General features: G+C 49.3%; 1 protein-coding gene across 1 annotated transcript in view; it reads left to right on the forward strand.

The window, feature by feature from the left end:
• Positions 1–247: 247 nt before the first annotated feature.
• The window catches only part of GAREM2 (GRB2 associated regulator of MAPK1 subtype 2), a 31852-nt gene continuing 11937 nt past the window's right edge, over positions 248–20162 (forward strand). Inside the window, exons 1-3 of the mRNA XM_067470301.1 lie at positions 248–396; positions 5428–5568; positions 15769–15899. Of these exons, the coding sequence (XP_067326402.1) occupies positions 282–396; positions 5428–5568; positions 15769–15899 (387 nt within the window). The 5' untranslated portion in view covers positions 248–281. The remainder of the gene's footprint in view (positions 397–5427; positions 5569–15768; positions 15900–20162) is intronic.

Genomic DNA, 20162 nt, shown 5'->3' on the forward strand with positions numbered 1-20162 from the left:
CTCTCTTTCACACTTTCATGCCCCCTCCCCTTCTCCTTCAAGGGGGTCCCTCCCTTGAGCATCCCCAGGTGAGCCCCCTCCCTCTTTCCATCCTCCCCTCCCTCCCTCCCTCCTTTCCACAAGCCCCGCCCCTGGTGGCGTGGGGATTCCCTCCTGGGCGGAAGTGCACGCGTGGGGCGCGGGGGGGGGGTGCTCCTCCCCCTCCTCCCTCCTCCCCCCTCCCCTCCCTCCTCCCCTCCCTCCCTCCTTCTTCCCCTTCTTTGGGGGTCTTCCCTTGGAGGATGGAGCGGGTCTGGTGGGCTCTCTCCCGCCTCCCGTGGAGCCCCGGCCCCCCCTTGCCTTTGGACCGCATCGTGGCCGGACTCCCCCTCCCCACTTTGGTCCGACCCGCCCCCGGTGAGACTCATCATTTTCTTGGGGGGGGGTCTCTTTGGGGGTCTCTCTCTCTCTCTTTGGGACACTTCTCTCAAGTGGGTGGGTGTGGGTGTGTGTCTCGCCCCCCCCTTTGAGCCTCCCTCCCTTCCATCCCTCTTTGTATCTCTTTAAATTGGGGAGGGGGCTTCGTGCGGCTTTTAGAGCCAAACTTGGGGGGGGGGTCTTTCCTTCTTGTTGTTTAAAGCCTTTTTTGGGGAGGGGGAGTTTTTATTATTGGGGAGGTTTGGATGAGTCGGGGTCCCTCCTGAGCTCCATGCCCCCCCTCCACTCTTTCTTTGCCCCCCCCCTCCTCTTGGCTCAATGCCCAGCATGGGGCGCCCCCCCCCACCACCACTTTTGGGAAAGAAGGGATGCTCAGGCTCGCTTGGCATCCTAATTTGGGGGCAAGGGAAGTCGGGGGGGGGGGGTGCTGCCAACCAGTTATCATCTTCATCATCATCATCATCATCATCATCATCATCATCATCATCATCATCATCCTCCTCTCTGGAGACCCCTGCCCTTCCCTCTCGGAATCATAGAATAATCATAATAGAGTTGGAGGAGACCTCTTGAGCCCATCTAGTCCAACCCCCTTCTGCCTTCATGCAGGAAAAACACAATCAAAGCAGCCCCGACAGCTGGCCAAACATCATCTCCTCCTCCTCCTCCTCCTCCTCCTCCTCTTCCTCCCCTTTCCTCCTCCTCTTCTTATCTGGAGACTCCTATCCTTCCAACCAAACATCATCATCATCATCATCATCATCATCATCATCATCATCATATTCTCTAGAGACCCCTTTCCTTCCAACCAAACATCATCATCATCATCTCTGGAGACCCTAACCCTTCCAACCAAACATCTCTTCCTCCTCCTCCTCCTCCTCCTCCTCCTCCTCCTCCTCCTCCTCCTCCTCTTCTTATCAGGAGACTCCTATCCTTCCAACCAAACATCATCATCATCATCATCATCATCATCATCATCCTCTCTGGAGACTCCTGTCCTTCCAACCAAACATCATCCCCCCTCCTCCTTCTCTACAGAGCCCTTTCCTTCCAATGAAACATCATCATCATCATTTCTGGAGACCCTAACCCTTCCAACCAAACATCTCCTCCTCCTCCTCCTCCTCTTCTTATCAGGAGACTCCTATCCTTCCAACCAAACATCATCATCATTATCATCATCCTCTCTGGAGACTCCTGTCCTTCCAACCAAACATCATCCCCCCTCCTCCTTCTCTAGGGACCCCTTTCCTTCCAACCAAACATCATCATCATCTCTGGAGACCCTAACCCTTCCAACCAAACATCTCCTCCACCTCCTCCTCCTCCTCTGGAGACTTTCCTTCCAACCAAACCATCATCATCATCAGCAACATCATCTCTGGAGTCTCCTGTCCTTCCAACCAAACATCATCCCCCCCCTCCTCCTCCTCCTCTTCCTCCTCCTCTGGAGACCCCTGTCCTTCCAGTCAAACATCATCATCATCATCATCATCATCATCATCATCACTACTATCATCTCTGGAGACTCCTTATAACCAAACATCATCCTCTTCCTCCTCCTCCTCCTTCTCTGGAGACTCCTGTCCTTCCAACCAAACATCTTCTCCTCCTCCTTCTCTGGAGACCCCTGTCCTTCCAGTCAAACATCATCATCATCATCATCATCATCATCATCATCATCATCATCACTACTATCATCTCTGGAGACTCCTTATAACCAAACATCATCCTCTTCCTCCTCCTCCTCCTTCTCTGGAGACTCCTGTCCTTCCAACCAAACATCTTCTCCTCCTCCTTCTCTGGAGACCCCTGTCCTTCCAGTCAAACATCATCATCATCATCATCATCATCATCATCATCATCATCATCACTACTATCATCTCTGGAGACTCCTTATAACCAAACATCCTCCTCCTCCTCCTCCTCCTCTGGAGACTCCTGTCCTTCCAACCAAACATCTTCTTCTCCTCCTTCTCTGGAGACCCCTGTCCTTCCAGTCAATCATCATCATCATCATCATCATCATCATCATCATCATCATCACTACTATCATCTCTGGAGACTCCTTATAACCAAACATCCTCCTCCTCCTCCTCCTCCTCCTCCTCCTTCTCTGGAGACTCCTGTCCAACCAAACATCTTCTTCTCCTCCTTCTCTGGAGACCCCTGTCCTTCCAGTCAAACATCATCATCATCATCTCTGGAGACCCTAACCCTTCCAACCAAACATCTCCTCCTCTTCCTCCTCCTCTGGAGACTCTGTCCTTCCAACCAAACCATCATCAGCATCAGCATCATCATCTCTAGTGTCTCCTGTCTTTCCAACCAAACATCATCCCCCTCCTGCTCCTCCTCCTCCTCCTCCTTCTCTGGAGACTCCTGTCCTTCCAACCAAACATCTTCTCTCCCTTCTCTGGAGACCCCTATCCTTCCAGTCAAACATCATCAACATCATCATCATCACTATCATCTCTGGAGACTCCTTATAACCAAACATCATCCTCTTCCTCCTCCTTCTCCTTCTTTGGAAACTCCTGTCCTTCCAACCAAACATCATCATCATCATCATATCTGGAGTCTCCTATCTTTCCAACCAAACATCATCCCCCCCCTCCTCCTCCTCCTCCTTTTGAAGACCCCTGTCCTTCCAACCAAACATCATCTTCTCCTTCTCTGGAGACCCCTGTCCTTTCAGTCAAACATCATCATCTTCATCATCATTATCATCATTATCATCTCTGGAGACTCCTGTCCTTATAACCATACATCATCCCCCTCCTCCTCCTCTTCCTCCTCCTCTTCCTCCTCCTCCTCCTCCTCTTCATCTTCTCTGGAGATCCCTGTCCTTCCAACTAAACATCCCTTCCTCCTCCTCCTCCTCCTCCTCCTCCTCCACCTCCTCCACCACCACCACCACCACCACCACCTCTGGAGACGTCCTTCCAATCAAACATTTCCTTCTTCTCCTCCTTCTCTGGAGACCGCTGTCCTTCCAGTCAAGCAGCATCATCATCATCATCATCTCTGGAGACTCCTGTCCTTATAACCAAACATCCTCCTCCTCTTCCTCCTCCTCCTCTTCATCTTCTTTGGAGACCCCTGTCCTTCCAGTCAAACATCATCATCATTGGTCTGGCAGAAGGAGGTTGGACTGGATGGCCCTTGGAGGTCCCTTTTGTCTCTATGGTTCTGTATTTAAAAGATGCCCAAGGCCTGTGATTAGGAAGGCCTCCCTCAATGTTGGTGGCCAAGGAAGCAGAGACCCAACAGCAAAGGCAGAGATATGCCCAGTCTCTTCTCTCTCTGGCCTGCCTCCCTCCCTTGTTTCTTTCCTTGTTTCCTCCATTCTTTCTTTCCTGCCTTCCTTCCTTCTTTCTATCTTTACTTCCTTCTTGGTTTCCCTCCTTCCATCTTCCTTCCTTCCTTTTCTCCCTTCCTCCCTTTCCTTTCTTCCTTCTTTCCTTCTTTCCTTCCTTCTTAATTTCCTTCCTCCCTCCCTTCTTTCCTCCCACCCTCCCCCATTTCCTTCCTTCCCCTTCCCTCCCTTTTCCTTCCTTCCTTTCCTTCCATCCTTCTTGCCCACCTTCCTTCCTTCCTTCTTCCCTTCTTTCCTACCTCCCTTTTCCTTCCTTCCTTCCTTTCTTCGTTCCTTCCTTCTTCCCTTCTTCCTTCTTCTCTTCTTTCCTCTCACACTTACTTTTCCTTTCTTCTCTCCTTCTTTCCTTCCTTCTTCCTCTCCTCTTTCACTTTTCCTTCCTTCTCTCTCTGCTTTCTTCCTTCTTGGTTTCCTTCCTTCCTTCCTCCTTTCTTTCCTCCATCCCTTCCTCATCTTTTCTTTCTTCTTTCTCTCCTTTCTTTCTTTATGTCCTTCCTTCCCTCCTTCTTGTCTTTCTTCTTTCCTTCCTTCCTTCTCCCCTTCCTTCCTTCCCTCCTTCCCTCCTTCTCTCCTCCCTCCCTCCCTCCCTTCCTCCCTTCCTCCTTTCTTTCCTCCATCCCTTATTCACTCTTCTTCTTTCTCTTCTTTCTTTCTTTCTTTCTTTCTTTCTTTCTTTCCTTCCTTCCCTCCTTGTCTTTCTTCTTTCCTTCTTTCTTTCCTTCCTTCTCCCCTTTCTCCCTCCCTCCCTCCCTCCCTCCCTCCCTCCCTTCCTTCCTTCCTTCCCTCCTTCCTTCCTTCTCTCCTTCCTCCCTCCCTCCCTTCCTTCCTTCCTTCCTTCCTTCCTTCCTTCCCTCCTTCCTTCCTTCTCCCCTTCCTTTCTTCCCTCCTTCTCTCCTCCCTCCCTCCCTTCCTTCCTCCCTCCCTCCTTTCTTTCCTCCATTCCTTCCTCATCTTTTCTTTCTTCTTTCTCTCCTTTCTTTCTTTATTTCCTTCCTTCCCTCCTTTTTGTCTTCCTTCCTTCCTTCCTTCCTTTCCTCCTCCCTTCCTTCCTTCTCTCCTTCCTTTCCTCCCTCCCTTCCTCATCTTTCCTCCCTTCCTTCTTTCCTTCCTTCCTTCCTTCCTTCCTTCCTCCCTCCTTCCCTCCCTCCCTCCTTCAGCGCTGGCCTTGGGACTCCTGGGCTGGCCGGCTGCCCGCTTGGCCCAGATTCTCCCTCAATGGATCCGCTCTTCCAGGCCGCCTTTTGGGGCCTCCATCCCTGGCCACTGAGCACGAACAAAGGGCCGTTGCCGGGGAAACCGGTCCCTCTTGGCAACCAGCTGGACGGAGGAGAAGCCGAGGATGGAGGGATGGACGGAGGGATGGATGGACAGATGGAGGGGTGGCTTCCCCTGGGAAATGTTGGGTCCATCTAGACCAGGCATGGGCCAACTTGGGCCCTCCCTCCAGGTGTTCTGGACTACAACTCCCACTATTCCTAACAGCCGATAGGCTGTTAGGAATGGTGGGAGTTGTAGTCCAGAACACCTGGAGGGAGGGCCCAAGTTGGCCCATGCCTGGACTAGATGACCTTTGGGGGTCCCTTCCCTGCTGCTAATGCCTGTCCTTCCACTTCCTCTCCCGCTTTCAGGCGAGTGCGTGGAGGGCCTGGGTGACCAGGAAGCGCTGCTGCTCCACTCCTGCCGCCAGTGGACTACCGTCACCGCCCACAGCCTGGAGGAGGGACACTACGTGGTGGGGCCCAAGATCGACATCCCCCTCCAGTTCCCAGGTAGGTAGGGCACCCCAAGGACATCCAGCCCAGCCCTTCTTGGCCCAACCACGGTATCCCGTTCAACCCGTGTTTACATCACTTCCAGAGACTGAAGCCTAGAGTGGCAAGGGGCACCCAAAGGCCATCTAGTCCAACCCCCTTCTGCTGTGAAGGAAAGCACACACACCGGCATTGCAGTGCTGGATCCCGCAAGGAAGAGGAGGCTCCTTCCATTTCCTTTTATTTCCTTCAACATTTCCTTCCTTCCTTCCTTCCTCCCTCCCTCCCTCCCTCCCTCCCTTCCTTCCTTCCTTCCTTCCCTCCCTCCCTTCCTCCCTCCTTCCTTTCCTTCCATACTTCCCTTCCTTCTTTCCTCTTTCCCTCCCCCTTTCTAAATTCCTTCATTTCTTTTCTCCCTCCTTCCATTTCCTTTTATTTCCTTCAACATTTTCTTCCTTCCTTCCTTCCTCCCTCCCTCCCTCCCTCCCTCCCTCCCTTCCTTCCTTCCTTCCCTCCCTCCCTCCTTCCTTTCCTTCCATACTTCCCTTCCTTCTTTCCTCTTTCCCTCCCCCTTTCTTTCTAAATTCCTTCATTTCTTTCCTCCTTCCTTGCATTTCCTTTTATTTCCCTCCACATTTTCCTCCTTCCATCCTTCCTTCCTTCCTTCCCTCCTTCCTTTCCTTCCATACTTCCCTTCCTTCTTTCCTCTTTCCCTCCCTTCCTCTTTCTCTTTCTTTCTTTCTTTCTTTCTTTCTTTCTTGCTTGCTTGCTTGCTTGCTTGCTTGCTTGCTTTCTCCTTCCTTCAGTTCTTTCCTCACTCCTATTTCCTTTTATTTCCCTCCACATTTTCCTCCCTCCCTCCCTCCCTCCCTCCTTCCCTCCTTTCCTTCCACACTTCCTTCTTTTCTCTTTCCCTCCTTCCTTCCTTCCTTCCTTCTTTCTTTCTTTCTTTCTTTCTTTCTCCTTCCTTCATTTCTTTCCTCACTCCTTCCATTTCCTTTTATTTCCTTTCAAATTTTCCTCCCTCCCATCTTCCTTCTTTCCCTCCCTTCTTTCCTTCTACACTTCCCTTCCTTCTTTCCTTTTTCCCTCCCTCTTTCTTTCTCCTTTCTTCATTTATTTCCTTCCTCCTTGCATTTCCTTTTATTTCCTTCCACATTTCCTTCCTTCCTTCCCTCCTTCCTTTCCTTCCATACTTTGCTTCCTTCTTTCCTGTTTCTCTCCCTTTCTTTCTTTCTTTCTTTCTTTCTTTCTTTCACCTTCCTTCACTTCTTTCCTCACTCCTTCTATTTCCTTTTATTTCCTTCCATATTTTCCTCCCTCCCCTCCTTCCTTCCTTCCCTCCCTCCCTCCCTCCCTCCCTCCTTCCCTCCTTTCCTTCCACACTTCCTTCTTTTCTCTTTCCCTCCTTCCTTCCTTCTTTCTTTCTTTCTTTCTTTCTTTCTTTCTTTCTTTCTTTCTCCTTCCTTCATTTCTTTCCTCACTCCTTCCATTTCCTTTTATTTCCTTTCAAATTTTCCTCCCTCCCATCTTCCTTCTTTCCCTCCCTTCTTTCCTTCTACACTTCCCTTCCTTCTTTCCTTTTTCCCTCCCTCTTTCTTTCTCCTTTCTTCATTTATTTCCTTCCTCCTTGCATTTCCTTTTATTTCCTTCCACATTTCCTTCCTTCCTTCCCTCCTTCCTTTCCTTCCATACTTTGCTTCCTTCTTTCCTGTTTCTCTCCCTTTCTTTCTTTCTTTCTTTCTTTCTTTCTTTCTTTCTTTCTTTCACCTTCCTTCACTTCTTTCCTCACTCCTTCTATTTCCTTTTATTTCCTTCCATATTTTCCTCCCTCCCCTCCTTCCTTCCTTCCCTCCCTCCCTCCCTCCTTCCCTTCCACACTTCCCTTCCTTCTTCATTCTTTCCCTCTTTCTTTCTCATTCCTTCATTTCCTTTCATTTCCTTTTACTTCCATATTTTCCTCCCTCCCTTCCTTCCACGCTTTGCTTCATCCCTTCCCTTCTTTAGCTTCTCTTCCTTCCTGTCCTTCTTTTCCCTTTCCTTTCCTTCTCTTCTTTTCCCTCTTTTTCTTTCTTGTTCCTCACTTCCCTTCTTTAGTTCTCTTCCCTCCCTTCCCCCTTTTCCCTTTCTTTTCCTCTTTCCCTCCCTCTTACTTTCTCCGCCCTCCCTCTCCTTCTTTTCCCTCCTTTCCTTCCCTCCCTACTTTCATTTTCTCCCTCCTTTTCCTTTTCTCTCCTTCCACATTTCCCTCCCTCCCTCCTATCCCTCCAGTTTGCTTCCTTCCCCTCTTTTCCCTCTCTACCCCTCCTTTTCCTTTCTTCCAATTTTCCTTCCTCTCTCTATTCCCATCTCCCTCCCTCCTTTCCTTCCACACTTCCCTTCCTTCTTTTCTCTTTTCTTCCCTTTCTTTCTCCTTCTCCTTTCACTGCTTTAGCTTCCTTTTTCTTCTCTCCTCCTTCTTTCCCTCCTTGCCTCTATCTTTCTCATTCCTTCCTTCCCTTCCTTTCCTTTCTCCTTCCCTCCCTCCTTTCCTTCCACACTTTCCTTCCTTCTTTCCTCTATCTTTCTCATTTCTTCCTTCCCTTTGTTTCCTTTCTCCTTCCCTCCCTCCTTTCCTTCCACACTTTCCTTCCTTCTTTCCTCTTTCCCTCCTTCTTTCTCTTTCCTTCATTTCTTTCATCCCTCCTTCCATTTCCTTTTATTCCCTTCCACATTTTCCTCCCTCCCTCCTTCCCTTCCACACTTTGCTTCCTCACTTCCCTTCTTTAGTTTCTCTTTCCTCCCTTCCTCCTTTTCCCTTTCTTTCCCTCTTTCCCTTTTTCTTTCTCCTCCTTCCCTCTCCTCCTTTTCCCTCCTTTCCTTCCCTCCCTACTTTCATTTCCTCCTTCCCTCTTTTTCCTTTTCTTTCCTTCCAAAGATATTCAACAGCGAAACATGCTTCCGCCTGGGCGTCTGCGTGTTTTGAATAAAGGGCAGAATGACCATCTGTCAGGACAGATTGTGTGGTGTCCTGGCCGAAGGGGGTTGGACTGGATGGCCTTTGAGGGCCCTCCCTCCCAACTCTAGGATTCTGTGCTCTTGAGGGGCTCGGTTCTCATATTCAACGGTCTGTTCCTTCTGCCCGGAGTAGGGCCGTCCCGCCTCGCAGGGCTGTTGTGCCGGATTTGAGGGCATCCGACTCGGCTAATGGCGCGGAAGAGAAGCAAAGCGAAGCTGGGAAAAGGCGGGGAGGGCCGTGAGCGTAGCGATTTGTGGACAGATGGCGGAAGGGGGCCTTGGGAATTAATAGGGCCGGCTGGCTGAGATCATCCCTGGCCCTTAATGAGCCCGTTAAGTGCTTCCTAACGATGTGCGAGCGATGAATAAATAATAATGGGAGAAGGAAAAGGGGGGGCGCTTTGGGGGGAGCAGATGGAGGGCCGAGGTGTGTTAACTGCCCCTCCGTTCGATCAGATCCTTATGGGGAGCCTTGGAAAACTTCAACTCCCATGATGCAATAAGACCCTTGTGGGAAGGGAAGGCTAGAAGCCTTGGAAAACTACAACTCCCATGGAATGAAAAGGCTAGAAGCCTTGGCTTGGAAACTACAACTCCCATGATGCAATAAGACCCTTATGGGAAGGGGAAGCCTTGGTAAACTACAACTCCCATGATGCAATAAGACCCTTACGGGAAGGAAAGGCTAGAAGCCTTGGAAAACTACAACTCCCATGATGCAATAAGACTCTTATGGGAAGGGAAGGGTAGAAGCCTTGGAAAACTACAGCTCCCATGATGCAATAAGACCCTTACGGGAAGGGTAGAAGCCTTGGAAAACTACAACTCCCATGCTGCAATAAGACCCTTATGGGAAGGGAAGGCTAGCAGCCTTGGAAAACTACAACTCCCATGATGCAATAAGACTCTTATGGGAAGGGAAGGCTACAAAGCCTCGGAAAACTACAACTCCCATGATACAATAAGACCCTTACGGGAAGGGAAGGCTAGAAGCCTTGGAAATCTACAACTCCCATGATGCAATAAGACCCTTACGGGAAGGAAAGGCTAGAAGCCTTGGAAAACTACAGCTCCCATGATGCAATGACCCTTGTGGGAAGGGAAGGCTAGAAGCCTTGGAAAACTACAACTCCCATGATGCAATAAGACCCTTATGGGAAGGGAAGGCTAGAAGTCTTGGAAAACTACAGCTCCCGTGATGCAATAAGACCCTTATGGGAAGGGAAGGCTAGAAGCCTTGGAAAACTACAGCTCCCATGATGCAATAAGACACTTACGGGAAGGGAAGGCTAGAAGTCTTGGAAAACTACAGCTCCCGTGATGCAATAAGACCCTTATGGGAAGGGAAGGCTAGAAGCCTTGGAAAACTGCAACTCCCATGATGCAATAAGACCCTTATGGGAAGGGAAGGCTAGAAGCCTTGGAAAACTGCAACTCCCATGATGCAATAAGACTCTTATGGGAAGGGAAGGGTCAAAGCCTTGGAAAACTACAACTCCCATGATGCAATTAGTCCTTATGGGAAGAGAAGGCTACGAAGCCTTGGAAAACTACAGCTCCCATGATGCAATAAGACCCTTACGGGAAGGGAAGGGTAGAAGCCTTGGAAAACTACAACTCCCATGATGCAATAAGACCCTTATGGAAAGGGAAGGGTCAAAGCCTTGGAAAACTACAACTCCCATGATGCAATAAGACTCTTATGGGAAGGGAAGGGTAGAAGCCTTGGAAAACTACAAATCTCGTGATGCAATAAGACTCTTATGGGAAGGGAAGGCTAGAAGCCTTGGAAAACTACAACTCCCATGATGCAATAAACTCTTACAGGAAGGGAAAGCTAGAAGCCTTGGAAAACTACAACTCCCATGATACAATAAGACCCTTACGGGAAGGGAAGGCTACGAAGCCTTGGAAAACTACAGCTCCCAAGATGCAACAAGACCCTTATGGGAAGGGAAGGCTAGAAGTCTTGGAAAACTACAACTCCCATGATCCTTACGGGAAGGGAAGGCTAGAAGCCTTGGAAAACTACAGCTCCCATGATCCTTACGGGAAGGGAAGGCTAGAAGCCTTGGAAAACTACAGCTCCCATTATCCTTATGGGAAGGGAAGGCTAGAAGCCTTGGAAAACTACAGCTCCCATGATCCTTACGGGAAGGGAAGGCTAGAAGCCTTGGAAAACTACAGCTCCCATGATCCTTACGGGAAGGGAAGGCTAGAAGCCTTGGAAAACTACAGCTCCCATGATCCTTACGGGAAGGGAAGGCTAGAAGCCTTGGAAAACTACAGCTCCCATTATCCTTATGGGAAGGGAAGGCTAGAAGCCTTGGAAAACTACAGCTCTCATGATGCAATAAGACCCTTACGGGAAGGGTAAAAGGCTTGGAAAACTACAACTCCCGTGATGCACTAGACTCTTACAGGAAGGGAAGGCTAGAAGCCTTGGAAAACTACAACTCCCATGATGCAATTAGTCCTTATGGGAAGAGAAGGCTAGTAGCCTTAGAAAACTACAACTCCCATGATGCAATAAGACTCAGCTTTGGAATCCCAAGGATGTCCTTGCCTTCCCCTCTGAGGCTGAGAGTGTGTGACCTCTGTAGTGTGTTTCCGTGCCTGGAAAAGGTTTAGAACTCGGATCTCAGCATTGAAACCCAAAGCCTTCTCTGGGCGCATCTACACTGTGGAATGAATGCGGTTTGGTTCCACTTCAAGGCTGTGGGATCCTGAGACTTGGGAGTTTGGAGAGGCAGAACAGTCTCGCACTTGTGCAATGACACAAACTGCATTCATTCCACCGTGTGGATGCACCCAGAGTTGTGTCAATAACATCTCACTGGGATTCCTTAGCATCGATTAAGGCACCTGAAGTGGTGCTGATGTGCATTAGTTCTCTAGTGTAGATGCACCCTGATGCAACCATGTGGGTTGGGTCCATAACATCTCACCGGGATTCCTTAGCATCGATTAAGGCACCTGAAGTGGTGCTGATGTGCATTAGTTCTCCAGTGTAGATGCACCCTGATGCAACCGTGTGGGATCCTGTGCAGAGTTTGAGCCACAGGTTGGGGACCCGTGCTCTGCAAAAAGCCTCCATCCCATAAACTCGCAATTTCCCCTTTCTGGAAAGTGTTTCTCCCCCCAATTCCCTGATTTTTCCCTCGCAGGTCTGGTCCCTTTTGTGTGCCTCGAAACGCAGGAGGAATGCAAAGCCTGCCGAGGCGGCCAATGGGACCGGGGGCTTGGAAGGGGGGCAAGCGAGGGGGTGCCATGGCTACCGGGCTACTCCTTGTGGCCCCTTTGTCCCCCTGGGGAGGCCAATCCCCTCCCCTCCTCCTCCTTCTTCCCAGAAAAAAATGCAAAGAGAGGTCCCAGCTGCTTCCAGGATTATTTTTTATTGGGTGTGTGTGTGTGTGTGCAATGCCAAGGCTTCGTTATGCCCCGCTTCCCTTTTGTCACCCGTTTTTTGGCATCACCGCCTGCCTGCCTCCCTCGCTCTCGCTCTCGCTCTTTCCCTGTTTGTCCTCTTTTGTCTGCAAAGAGGTTGCCCAGCAAAAGTGGGGCAGACCTGGGGGGCTGTTTGCAGAAGGAGGCTCTCGCAGATGGGGTTGGATGGAGGGGGGGGGCACTGCGGGGAAGGAGAGGCCCTTGGAAAGGGGGCTGGGGAGGCCTTATGGGGTCTGGCTCGAGACAAGGCTCCCTAGACTCCGAACAACAACAACAACAACAACAACAAGCTACTACTACTATTACTACTAATGTGGTCATACAGATGGTGACTCTCCTCTGTGTTTGGAGAAGGAGGTCCTCACAACTGGGGGGCCATGATGATGATGATGATGATGGTGGTGGTGGGGCTGGGGCTGGGGCGGCCTTATGGGGTCTGGCTTGAGCCAAGTTTCCCTAGATTCCAAACAATAACAACAACAAGCTACGACTACTATTACTACTAATGTCCAACAACAACAAGCTACTACTACTATTATTACTAATGTCCAACAACAACAACAAGCTACTACTACTACTATTACTAATGTCCAACAACAACAAGCTACTACTACTACTATTACTACTAATGTCCAACAACAACAAGCTACTACTACTATTATTACTAATGTCCAACAACAACAACAAGCTACTACTACTAATATTACTAATGTCGAACAACAACAACAACAAGTTACTACTACTATTATTACTAATGTCCAACAACAACAAGCTACTACTACTATTGCTACTAATGTCCAACAACAACAACAAGCTACTACTACTATTACTACTAATGTGGTCATACAGATGGTGACTCTCCTCTGTGTTTGGAGAAGGAGGTTCTCACAACTGCGGGGCATTGGAGGGAAGGAAGGATCCCGAGTCCTGGCTTGAGCCGTGATGATGATGATGGTGGTGATGGTGGGGCTGAGGCAGCCTTATGGGGTCTGGCTTGAGCCAAGGCTCCCTAGACTCCAAACAACAACAACAACAACAAACTACTACTATTACTACTAATGTCCAACAACAACAACAAAAAGCTACTACTACTATTACTACTAATGTGGTCATATGGATGGTGACTCTCCTCTGTGTTTGGAGAAGGAGGTCCACACAACTGGGGGGCCATGATGATGATGATGATGATGATGGTGGTGGTGGTGGCGGTGGTGGTGCTGAGGCGGCCTTATGGGGTCTGGCTTGAGCCAAGGCTCCCTAGACTCCAAACAACAGCAACAACAACAACAAACTACTACTATTACTACTAATGTCCAACAACAACAACAACAAGCTACTAATACTATTACTACTAATGTGGTCATATGGATGGTGACTCTCCTCTGTGTTTGGAGAAGGAGGTCCTCACAACTGGGGGGGGGGGGGGGCATTGGAGGGAAGGAAGGGTCCCAAGTCCTGGCTTGAGCCATGATGATGATGGTGGTGGTGGTGGTGGTGGTGTTGAGGCGGCCTTATGGGGGTCTGGCTTGTGCCAAGGCTCCCTAGACTCCAACAACAACAACAAGCTACTACTACTATAAAGTCTACTACTATTACTACTAATGTGGTCATATGGATGGTGACTCTCCCCTGTGTTTGGAGATGGAGGTCCTCACAGCTGGAGGGGCATTGGAGGGAAGGAAGGGTCCCGAGTCCTGGCTTGAGCCATGGTGGTGATGGTTTTGGTGGTGATGATGTTATTTGGGGATCTGTCATCCTGGAAGCAGCTGGGACCCTTCTTTGCTTTTCCCTGGGAAAGAGGAGGAAGGGACTGGACTGGGAAATGGCCAGTGGGATTGGTCATAACAGCAACAACAAGAAGCTACTACTACTACTATTACTATTTATGCCCACAAGAAGGGGGCAACTGTGGTCCTAGGGATGGTGACTCTCCTCATAGCTGGGATTGAGCTGGGGGGGGGGGGCATTGGAGGGAAGGAAGGGTCCCGAGTCCTGGCTTAAGCCATGATGATGATGATGATGATGGTGGTGGTGGTGGTGGTGGTGATGATGATGTTATTTGGGGGTCTGTCATCCTGGAAGCAGCTGGAACCCTTCCTTGCTTTTCCCTGGGGAAAAGGAGGAAGGGACTGGACTGGGAAATGGCCAGAGGGATTGGCCATAATAGGAACAACAAGCTATGACTACTATTACTACTAATGTCCACAAGAAGGGGACAACTGCGGCCATATGGATGGTGACTGTGTTCAGAGAAGGTCCTCATAGCTGGAATTGAGGTTGGGGGGGGGGGGGTTTGGAGGGAAGGAAGGGTCCTGAATCCTGGCTTAAGCCATGATGATGATGATGATGATGGTGGTGGTGGTGGTGGTGGTGTGGTGATGATGTTACTTGGGGGTCTGTCATCCTGGAAGCAGCTGGGACCCTTCTTTGCTTTCCCCTGGGGAAAAGGAGGAAGGGACTGGACTGGGAAATGGCCAGAGGGATTGGCCATAACAGGAACAACAACAACAAGCTACGACTACTATTACTACTAATGTCCACAAGAAGGGGACAACTGTGGTCATATGGATGGTGACTCTCCTCATAGCTGGGATTGAGCTGGGGTGGGGGGGAGGCATTGGAGGGAAAGAAGGGTCCCGAGTCCTGTCTTGAGCCATTATGATGTTGGGGTTCAATCACATGTGTAAAGAGCATAGAGGACTCAACACACAGCCCAGTGTTCAGAGTGAGAGTAGCTGAAGAGCTATGACGACCTAGTCTGAACAATGGCTTCAAACTACAAGAGAGGAGATTCCGCCTGAACATGAGGAAGAACTTCCTGACTGTGAGAGCCGTTCAGCAGCGGAACTCTCTGCCCCGGAGGGAGTGTGGTGGAGGCTCCTTCTTTGGAGGCTTTGAAGCAGGGGCTGGATGGCCATCTGTCAGGGGTGCTTTGAATGCAATATTCCTGCTTCTTGGCAGAATGGGGTTGGACTGCATGATGGCCCAGGAGGTCTCTTCCAACTCTTGGATTCTAGGATTCTATGACCCTCTGGGAGCGTCCAGACAAGAAAGCCATATTCCAGGAACAGACTGAATATGAATATAAGTAGGGGGTCCTGGCACTTGGAAATGGTCAAGTGTCCTGCTGGGGGGTCTGGCTTGACCCAAGCCCTCCCAGACCCCAAATGCCCAGGGCAAGGGGACTTCAGGATCACTCTCCTTGGAGTTTAGCCTGAAGGTTGAAGGACCTCAGCCTGATTTGGGACCTTCCCTGGACATTCAGAAGATCATGTAGTCCAAGCTCGTTCGGTTGAGAGTCCAACGCCCCTCCCCTGGCTGGCCAGATTGAGACTGACCCCCATCCCCCTTAAATAAGCATCCCCTCAATTTGCCTGTCCTTCTCGCTCCCCTTTTCCTGAGTGGTCATTGGGGATGCCGTGGAGCCGGACACATCGATCTGGCACTGACCCCTTGGAGGTCACCGCAGGCGGCTTTTGTGGGTGTTTTAACTGTGTTGTACCGTGGCTTGAGCCATGAGAAGAGTCCAACAAACAAACCAACAATAACAACAGTAGCATCATCATCATCATCATCATCATTATTATTATTTTGAACCACGTATGGTCATTGCCCTGTTTCTGGACGTTTTAGCCCCCGACCTCCCTTTGCCCTTGCTTCCTGGACTTCCCTGGGTGGTCTCGCCTTGCTTGTGTCCTTTCTTTGCTGGTCCAGTGGGCCCATATCTGAATGACTGACCACTCCATTGTGTCCTGTCTTCCGACCCCTTTCCAGGGAAGTTCAAGCTGCTGGACCAGGACCGGGACGTGCGAGAGCCCGTGCAGTTCTTCAGCAGCGTGGAGGAAGTGGCCGGCACCTTCCCTGACCGCGTCTTCGTCCTGGAGGCCATCACCTTCAGCGTCAAGGTGAGCCATACCTGCACATGTGTCCTGGGGGTGGACGGTGGACCCTGGGATTTGTAGTTTGGTGGGAGGACTGATGGCCAGCTTGGGCCCTCCACCAAATGCTTTGGACTTCAACTCTCACAATTCCTAACAGCCTACCAGCTCTTAGGAGTGGGAGTTGAAGTCCAAAACACCTGGAGGGCGGGGCCAAGTTGGCTCGTGCCTGCCTTAGGCTCCTACTACTAAGGAGGCTGTTCAGGTAGTAGGAGCTTGGCTGCTGTGACGGTCTGGATGAGGGCAAACAAATTGAAACTGAATCCAGACAAGACAGAGGTACTCCTGGTCAGTCGAAAGGCCGAACAGGGTATAGGGTTACAGCCTGTGTTGGATGGGGCCGCACTCCCCCTGAAGACGCAGCTTCGCAGCTTGGGTGTGACCCTGGACTCATCGCTGAGCCTGGAACCTCAGGTTTCGGCAGTGACCAGGGGAGCATTTGCACAACTAAAACTAGTGCGCCAGCTGCGCCCATACCTTGGGAAGCCTGACTTGGCCACGGTAGTCCATGCTCTGGTTACATCCTGTTTAGACTACTGCAACACTCTCTACGTGGGGTTGCCTCTGAAGACTGCTCGGAAGCTTCAAATGGTCCAGCGGCACTCAGGGAGCATACCACTCCTCTGTTGCGCCAGCTCCACTGGCTGCCAATTTGCTACCGGGCACAATTCAAAGTGCTGGCCTTAGCCTTTAAAGAAACAAGAATGTATGTATGTGTATTTTATAAGACTCTCAAGAAAATAATATAAATCAGGATAATATGTTCTCTAATGGAGTAAATTGTCTAGACTTTATAGCATTTAACAGTAATGTTATCAGCACATTATAAGTAAATGTAGGTAATCTTATCAACATAGAGTAATGAATAGTAGACTAGAGATAATAAAGTCCATCCTTTCCTGGAGTCAGATTTCAGTGCAGGAATTCAACAGTCTCTGTCTTTATCCTCAAAAGAATTCTTCTTTTCGCAACACAGTCTTAAGGAGTACTTCTTATGCAGCAGAGTCTTCCTTAGGAGTTCTATAACGAGCAATGAGTCATCCCTAGGCTACCTCTTAAGTAGAACTACATTTCACAAGAAACAAGTGTATTCAATTTTATCATTTAGTCCTTGTGAAATGTAGTTCTACTTAAGAGGTAGCCTAGGTATGACTCATTGCTCGTTATAGAACTCCTCCAGAACAGAGCCTGTACTATTGAAGAGAGTGTAAAGAGAGTGTAAGTAGAGTAGCGTGTTTCTTTACTGTTATTATAGAATGTTTCACTAGAAATGTGAATTGGGGAGTTTCATGTATCTATTGTGTATGTTATTTTTACTCCTTTATTTAGTGCATTATATATATGTGATAACATCCTGAAGAAGATAATTTTTCGAAACAAGGAGAACATACCGGGAGACCTTGTAGAAATTGTGTTACCTAAGGAAGACTCTGCTGCTAAGATAACCTACATTTACTTATAATGTGCTGATAACATTACTGTTAAATGCTATAAATGCTATAAAGTCTAGATAATTTACTCCATTAGAGAACATATTATCCTGATTTATATTATTTTCTTGAGAGTCTTATAAAATACACATACATACATTCTTGTTTCTATGTTACTATAGATATTTGTGCATTGTTTGCTTAGCCTTTAAAGCCCTAAACGGTTCTGGCCCGACCTACCTGTCCGAACGCGTCTCCTCCTATGAACCAGTTAGGACATTAAGATTGTCTGGGGAGGTCCTGCTCTCAGTCCTGCCAGCTTCACAAGCACGCATGGTGGGGACGAGAGACAGGGCCTTCTCAGTAGTGGCCCCTCGGCTGTGGAACGCCCTTCCTGCAGATATTAGATCGGCCCCCTCCTTGCTGGCGCTCCGGAGGAAAGTGAAGACCTGGCTGTTGAAACAGGCATTCGACTAAGTAGTGTGATTGATTGACTGACTATCGGAACACAGAATATCGGATGAGTTTGGATTCTGATTTCATTGATGAGACCTGATGGATTTGTTATATTGATGTAGTGATGTATGGATATTGATGTTTAATTATTTGTGGTGCTATGGCTTTTAAATGCTTAATGATTTTTGTATTGTGTATACCTAAATTGTTGTAAACCTCTCTGAGTCGCCCAAGGGCTGAGAAGAGCGGTATACAAATCAAGTAAGTAAGTAAATAAGTAAACAAATAAATAAATTGGATAGCTGTGACCATCGCAATGGCCTCAAAGTGTACAATTCTCTGCTAGAGAGTTCTTCCAGGGGACTGGGTTAGAACTCTCTTCCCACCAAACTACAAAGCCCAGGGTCCCATAAAACGGAGCCAAGGCCATTTACGAGGGTCTCTGGGTGGCCCTGGAAGAGACCCTGAAAGTGGCTGACCATCCCCATCTGCTCGGGGCAGATTCTCTCCTCCCTCCCTCCCTTTGTCAATGCTGGCAGTGTGAATATCCTTCCTTCCTTCCTTCCTTTCCCTTTCCCTCTCCCTCTCTCCCTTCCTTCCTATCAATTCTGTGAATACCTTCCTCCCTCCCTCCCTCCCTCCCTCCCTCCCTCCCTCCCTCCCTCCCTTTCCCTCTCTCCCTTCCTTCCTTCCTTCCTTCCTTCCTTCCTTCCTTCCTTCCTTCCTTCCTTCCTATCAATTCTGTGAATACCTTCCTTCCTTCCTTCCTTCCTTCCTTCCTTCCTTCCTTCCTTCCTCCCTCCCTCCCTCCCTCCCTCCCTCCCTCCCTCCCTCCCTCCCTCCCTCCCTTTCCCTCTCTCCCTTCCTTCCTTCCTTCCTTCCTTCCTTCCTATCAATTCTGTGACCTTCCTTCCTTCCTTCCTTCCTTCCTTCCTTCCTCCCTCCCTCCCTCCCTCCCTCCCTCCCTCCCTCCCTTTCCCTCTCCCTCTCCCTCCCTCTCTCCCTTCCTTCCTATCAATTCTGTGAATACCTTCCTTCCTTCCTTCCTTCCTTCCTTCCTTCCTTCCTTCCTTCCTTCCTACCTCCCTTTCCCTCTCCCTCTCTCCCTTCCTTCCTATCAATTCTGTGAATACCTTCCTTCCTTCCTTCCTTCCTTCCTTCCTTCCTTCCTTCCTCCCTCCCTCCCTCCCTCCCTCCCTTTCCCTCTCTCCCTTCCTTCCTTCCTTCCTTCCTTCCTTCCTATCAATTCTGTGAATACCTTCCTTCCTTCCTTCCTTCCTCTCCCTCTCCCTCTCCCTCTCCCTCTCTCCCTTCCTTCCTATCAATTCTGTGAATACCTTCCTTCCTTCCTTCCTTCCTTCCCTCCCTCCCTCCCTCCCTCCCTCCCTCCCTCCCTCCCTCCCTCCCTCCCTCCTTCCTTCCTTCCTTCCTTCCTTCCTTCCTTCCTTCCTTCCTTCTCCATCCATCCATCCATCCATCCATAATTCTAGCATTGTGATTTTGAATTTGATCTTGTTTCAAGTTGTTTATCTTTTTTATTGTCAAAAGGCTTTCATGGCTGGAATCACTGGGTTGTTGTAGGTTTTTTCGGGCTATAGTGCCATGTTCTAGAGGCATTCTCTCCTGACGTTTCACCTACATCTATGGCAAGCATCCTCAGAGGTAGTGAGGTCTGTTTATATAAGGGTTTATATATCTGTGGAATGACCAGGGTGGGGCAAAGGGCTCTTGTCTGTTGGAGCTAGGTGTGAATGTTTCAACTGACCACCTTGATTAGCAGTGCCTGGAGCAATCTTTTGTTGAGAGGTGATTAGATGCCCTTGTTTGTTTCCTCTCTGCTGTTTTGCTGTTGTAATTTTAGAGGTTTTTTTAATACTGGTAGCCAGATTTTGTTCATTTTCTGTGTTCTCCAATAATCTGCTGTGTCCAGGTTGGTTCCTCAGGTGCTCTGCTATGGCTGACTTCTCTGGTTGAAGGAGTCTGCAGTGCCTTTCATGTTCCTTGATTCTTGTGTTGAGCAATGCTGCGTTTGGTGGTCCCTATGTAGACTTCTTGTCCACAGCTGCATGGGACACAATGGTAGACTCCTGCAGAGGTGAGAAGATCCCTCTTGTCCTTTGCTGAATGTAGCATTGGTTGGATTTTCTTGGTGGGTCTGGAGATAGTTTGTATGTTGTGTTTCCTCATCAGCTTCCCTCTGCTGTCAGTGGTTCCCTTGACGTATGGCAAGAACCCTTTTCCTCTGGGTGGATCTTGGTCTTGACTCTCGTGGCTTCTTCTCGGTGGTCTTGCAGCTCTTCTGATGTCTGAGGTGGAGTCTCCCTTGGCCTGTAGAGCCCAGTTG

The sequence above is a fragment of the Anolis sagrei genome, chromosome 1 (assembly GCF_037176765.1).
Source record: "Anolis sagrei isolate rAnoSag1 chromosome 1, rAnoSag1.mat, whole genome shotgun sequence".
Taxonomy (NCBI): Eukaryota; Metazoa; Chordata; class Lepidosauria; order Squamata; family Dactyloidae; genus Anolis; species Anolis sagrei.